Source organism: Hippocampus bargibanti, linkage group LG12 (assembly GCF_051943395.1).
Source record: "Hippocampus bargibanti isolate YZ-2025 linkage group LG12, ASM5194339v1, whole genome shotgun sequence".
NCBI lineage: Eukaryota > Metazoa > Chordata > Actinopteri > Syngnathiformes > Syngnathidae > Hippocampus > Hippocampus bargibanti.
In genome coordinates, this window is record NC_142745.1 from 5,398,223 (window position 1) to 5,403,992 (window position 5,770).

The 5,770-nt window shown below is 40.2% G+C and overlaps 1 protein-coding gene across 1 annotated transcript; it reads left to right on the forward strand.

Annotated features, from left to right (window-relative positions):
• The first annotated feature begins 84 nt into the window (after nt 1-84).
• slc25a20 (solute carrier family 25 member 20) lies at nt 85-5,728 on the forward strand. Its single transcript, XM_089009287.1, has 10 exons — nt 85-262; nt 345-461; nt 878-970; nt 1,637-1,764; nt 1,847-1,937; nt 2,836-2,953; nt 3,062-3,134; nt 3,231-3,340; nt 3,470-3,594; nt 4,333-5,728. The coding sequence occupies exons 2-10, from the start codon at nt 357-359 to the stop codon at nt 4,393-4,395; spliced, it is 906 nt and encodes a 301-aa protein (XP_088865413.1). The 5' UTR covers nt 85-262; nt 345-356; the 3' UTR covers nt 4,396-5,728.
• Nucleotides 5,729-5,770: the final 42 nt, after the last annotated feature.

Sequence of the window (5,770 nt, forward strand, 5' to 3'; positions counted from 1 at the left end):
TTGTGTGTACTGTATAGATTTATCAATTTTAAAATACCGGAAGTAGGGCGGAAGTTAGTGGTTAAATCGGACAACTAACGCTAGCGTTAAAATACCGGAAGTAGGGCGGAAGTTAAAAGTGGTTAAACCGGACAACAAACGCAAGCGCACTAGACATGTTGTGTTGCAGTCAAATCCGTTCGGGTCAACATATGGGTGAAAGGTCTAACAGTTCGACAGCGACCTACTTACAAAAATTCCTCTCGTAGTTGAAGCCGACCAGGTGAGCTTTTTTTCTTCCTCCCACACCATCCCTGCATGTATACTTACTCTCGAATATCTAATTGTCTTTGTTTTCTCCAAAGCGGAAAGTCAAAATGTCAAAACAACCACAGCCGATCAGCCCGGTGAAGAACTTCTTCGCTGGGGGTTTCGGCGGAGTCTGCCTAGTCTTTGCCGGTCACCCGCTCGACACCATTAAAGTAAATTATGTGTGCACGCGGTAAAACATTCGCTTCATGGTTGACACTTGGAACTGACTGCTTTGGGATCCTGGAACGACGCCTCTCTTGCTAAAAATGTCTATGTTGCTATGAAATCGAACTCAGTAACCTGCAGTGCAGTACTTTGACCCACGTTTACCCCTCGCTGCTTGTCTCGTCCCAGCACACTGCTGACTCACTCACCATCCTGTAATCTATTCGATTTTTGTGTTGTGTTGATGATTCTAAAATTGTCACGTTAGTAAAGTCGGGTAGTTACAATTGAAGGCACACGTACCAAATTCACATTGTGACACCAAATCCCATATCCCTTGACAATCAAATGCAAACCTATTTCTCTTTGTGTAGGCACTACTTTGAGATTTTTCTGTTTTGATGCAAAATTGTTCTCTCAGGTGCGTCTACAGACTCAACCAAAACCCAAACCGGGAGAGAGTGTCTTGTATGCAGGGACCATTGATTGCTTCAAAAAGACCTTAGCTAAAGAGGTAAGCAGTTATGCAACTTTATCTTGTGCTTGAATATCATATTTACCTATACAGTGGTCACGAGCATACACTTATATATATAAAAGACTCAGTAATTTATTTGTAGACAATACTATACATTTTTTCTTTTGTTTTTAAGCAACGTTTTGGGTCACAAAACCACATTTTGGAATCATTGGTAGGAAGTGTCAAAACATGAACATCAAGGCAGAAAATAGGCTGCTTTTGCCTCTTAGGGTATTATCAGTGAATTTGAAGGTGAAAATTCCCCAGTTTTATATTGGTGTCGTATATAAGGTACAATATTATATAAAGCATCATGATTATATCTAATAATCTAAATGAGCTTTGCTGTTTATTTAAGTGGATGAAGAACGTGGTGTGACAAAACCAAGATGATTTCATTACATGATTATTTGAATCAGATAATTTTGATTCGTTATGGCTTGTTTCTCTGGATGAAAGTTGAATACATCTAGATGTACCGGAATATAATTTTCTTAAAACAATTATGACATAAGTAACCACCAATCACATTAAAGGTTCTACAGTTGCTTGTTTTTTTTAAATAATGGACGAGACCTGACTTTTTTTTTTTAGAATACAAATGTGATCCACAGTGAGTTGCTCTACAGTACCTCTCATACCTCTTTGTGCTCCTTGCAGGGAGTGAAGGGGCTGTACAAAGGAATGGCAGCCCCCATCATCGGAGTCACCCCCATGTTTGCCGTCTGTTTCTTTGGCTTCGGTTTGGGCAAGAAACTGCAACAGAAAAGTCCCAATGATATTCTCACGTAAGTCACTGCTTTGCTCCGGTGGTGATTTGGTTGTTACCTGATGTATGGGTGATGCCTCCTTTTTGCCTCCTTCATCTAGGTATCCGCAACTGTTTGCTGCAGGCATGTTGTCCGGCATCTTCACCACAGCCATCATGACTCCTGGCGAGCGAATCAAATGTCTGCTGCAGGTTAGCTAATTCTCTTTTTTTCCTCCTCTTGTTTTAGAGTTAAGCAAAATACAATATTCTTGCTTGGGTGCTGATAAAGCGCTGGCCAGACCACTGGTCATGTTTTTTTTTCCTTCCACAAGGGGGCACCATATCCCTTTTTTTCCATGTTAGTGCTTTGTTCCAGATTCAGCTGTTGTTAAAGCGCTATATAAATCACTATGCATGTATAGTATTGTATTTTGGACAGCCACCCTCATTTCAAGCTCATATAACTCCAGACCCATATAATTTAGGAATTAACTTGTTTTTTTCTGATGAAAGAAGAGAGTCTGAGGGTTTCTTACGCTGCATTGAATGTTTATGTAGTCCTAAAACTCAATATTCTGTGGGTCCTGGAATTCGAGTGACAATGACAAAAACCCTGGCACTGGAGATGACACATTTTTGCACATGTCTGGCAGTGAATGAGTATTGCATTTACGTAAAAAAGAATATCTATAACTATTGTAATGTCCCAGGTATGTGGGGAATGAGAACCATTTATTTATCGTATTTTCCGGTGTATAAGGTGCACCCAAAAGCGCTGGTGGAAAATGCGAACAATCAACGAAACCTGACAACACCGTCAAGATTCTAACAGATGCTGGCAAAATAACACTCCCAATTGCTTTGCTCGGCAAAATCCAGAGAATATATTCCTAAAATCATTTCTATTATCCAAAGTAATCTCATATGAAATTGTAAACGCAATTGGAGAGGGGGGGGAAATAATTGCAATGAGATGGTTCCAAAATGGTTCGGACCAAGAGTGACACTATGCATGATTGTCGCTAAAATAAAAAAACAACAACCAGAAGTTGAAGATTAGGATCTGCGATAAATCAAAAGATGTTGCAAAACGTGCGCGTGTGTGTAGATCCAGGCTTCCTCTGGGACCGTGAAGTACGCCGGGCCAATTGATTGTGTCAAGCAGCTCTACAAGGAGTCCGGCACCAGAGGAATCTACAAAGGCACCGCGCTGACTCTCATGAGAGGTGCTGCTTGCTCTATTAATATGTGCTTGTGCATCCATGTTCACCTGTCGGCAATTTAATTATACACATATCTGGTGTGTAAAGACTTTTTAATGTATGTGATTTCAGATGTTCCTGCAAGCGGAATGTACTTTATGTCGTACGAGTGGTTGAAGAATCTCCTCACGCCGGCGGGAAAAAGGTGCGGACTCATTTCAGCTCTTCAATATAAACGAGACCTAACCTGAACCGGCTCTCTTTGTCTTCTTCTTTCTCATTCACTCGCCCACCCGTCTAGTCACGACGAACTCAGTATTCCCAGCGTGCTGTTCGCCGGAGGGATGGCAGGAATATTTAATTGGGCTGTGGCGATTCCCCCTGACGTGCTCAAGTCTCGTTTCCAAACAGGTAGCTACATCGCTTCCTAACGGGTAAAGCAAGGTTAAAATGATGTTAGCAAAATTCTTGGAGTTTGTAATCTACATTGAAAGTATGACATGTAAAAATGGACTCATTGTTTGTGCCAATCAACTTTAGCTCCCGAGGGAAAGTATCCCAACGGCTTCCGGGATGTTCTGCGCGAGTTGATCCGAGAAGAAGGCATCGGCTCCTTATATAAAGGTTTCACTGCTGTCATGCTGCGAGCTTTTCCCGCAAACGCTGTAAGTCCATATAGTTTATCATGATCTATTTTATTTTTTACAAAATTAGTTGGTGTGTTACGGATACCTGCGTTGTTCAGTTCTGTTTTTATATTCAGAATATTTGTTTTCAAACATTAACCCATTCACTGCCAGATGTGCAAAAATGTGTCCCACTTCTGTGCCAGGGTTTTTGTCATTGTCACTCGAATTCCAGCACCCACAGAATATTGAGTTTCAGGACTACATAAACATTCAATACATCATTAGAAACCTTGGACTATCTTCATTCATCTGAAAAAAAAACATAGTTAATTTCTAAATTATATGGGTCTGGAGTTATAATAGCTTGAAATGAGAGCGGCTGTCAAAATACAATGCAATACATACATATTGGTTTATAGAGCACTTTAACAACTGCTGAAGCTGGAAAAGGGAAATGTCGCCCCCTTGTGGAAGGGTAAAGCATTGGCAGAGACCATGGCCAGCGCTTTATCGGCACCCAAGCAAGACAAAAAAACAAAATGCAAACAAATTTGAGAATGGCTTTCTAGGTCATATTTTCAATTCCTGAATAAATTCGTGAATGGCAGTGAATGAGTTCATTTAGCCTACAAATGTTTTCTCATGCACGATACATATTCATAGAATTGTTTCTTTTTATTTATATTTTCAAGCTTACAAATTACACTAACCATATTTGTCAAAAACGACATACTGATTCTAATGAAGCTTTTTTTTTTTAATCTGTTCCCTCAGGCTTGCTTCTTAGGATTTGAACTCGCAATGAAATTCCTCAACTGGGCGGCACCCAACCTGTGATGGTGAAACCATTCACACAGCAAGAATAAGAAATCCACATCCACTCGGACTTTCTCATTTTGAACAGATCTCCACTTGATCATGTCTGAAAACTTGTTGTTAGTGGAAATTTGGAGCAAATTGTATTTTCTCAAATAGTGGCCTCCATGCTAATAAGCGCCATGTTTCAATTATCAGTCAGGGTTTGTCATTTACGCTCTTCTTTCACTTTTTTGTCCCCCTTTTCGTGGCTACACATAGAAACATTGAAGAACCCTGTTGATCAATACTTTTTGTGTTAAGATCCCGCATCACTTGATGTATATATGAATATATATTTTCATGAAATATTATTTATTTTAAAAATATATAATTAAAATGAGGCAGTGGGGTAGTCGACAGGTTAGCATGTCCGCTTCACAGTGCAGAGGTGCATGGCAGGTAAATGGGATTCTCTAAATTGTCCTTAAGAGAGCAAGGATGGTTTTTGATCTACAGTATGTATGTCTTGTGTTTGGCCGGAAAACAGTTTTCAGGGTGCCCCCCCTGTTTGCTGCCTGAAGACAGCGATGATAGGCTCCAGGGTGGGTGGGGGTCTTGACTGCAATACAGTGAATTATGGATATATGTACTCGTCATAATCCCCGTAGGAGTCGTTTGCGTTGTCGTTCCGCCGAGATGAAACTTATCTGAATTTGTAAACTTGTGACAAATCTAATTACGGATATCTGCAATGTTGTTTTTGATGAGACAAAAGGAAATTAGTCCTAGCCAACTGCTAAATGCAAAAAAAAAGGTTTTCCATGTACATTTACAATATACCACAGCTCCATTGAAACAAGAGTTCCGAACACTCCAGATATTGATTGTCCTCACCCATTAGAAAAATGTTCTACAAAAATATATGAATAGTTTATATTACCCATAGTTGAGCGGGCAAATGTACTTATATGTGTTCAATAACCGTCTTGCCACTCTTTGAGGAAATACAGTCCAGCTCTTATTTTGAAAAGTTTTTTTGTGTGCGAGGCAGTGATGGAGTGAGCTGGACACATTGTGCCTTACCCCTCTGCCTTAAGTGAACATATCAGGGAAAAAGGTACATTTGTTTTTTTATATATACTGTGTGTCCACACGTTTGCGGCAACAATAGTTGTCGCTCGCTCTCATTGCTTCAGAAAAAAAATCCCAATGGAGGGTTTGACCAGTACATGAATGTTGCTGTTTAGAATGTCGCTCGCTGTGATGTGTCCACAAAACAGGCGTGTTATGCCAAACAGGGAAAAGTTGAGATCAATACTTTCCGACGGCTAAGTTCAATAAAGAAATCAATAAAGCGAATGTGACGGATAAATCAGGGTGGAGTCTGCTTGTTTTTCAAAGCGTGTTTGGCAAA

Excerpts from the sequence above, each read along its gene's own strand:
- slc25a20 (XM_089009287.1), top strand. The coding sequence starts at position 357 with ATGTCAAAACAACCACAGCCGATCAGCCCGGTGAAGAACTTCTTCGCT. Across the intron at positions 462-877 it reads ACCCGCTCGACACCATTAAA|GTGCGTCTACAGACTCAACC; the intron begins GTAAATTATGTG and ends TTGTTCTCTCAG. Across the intron at positions 3,341-3,469 it reads CAAGTCTCGTTTCCAAACAG|CTCCCGAGGGAAAGTATCCC; the intron begins GTAGCTACATCG and ends AATCAACTTTAG.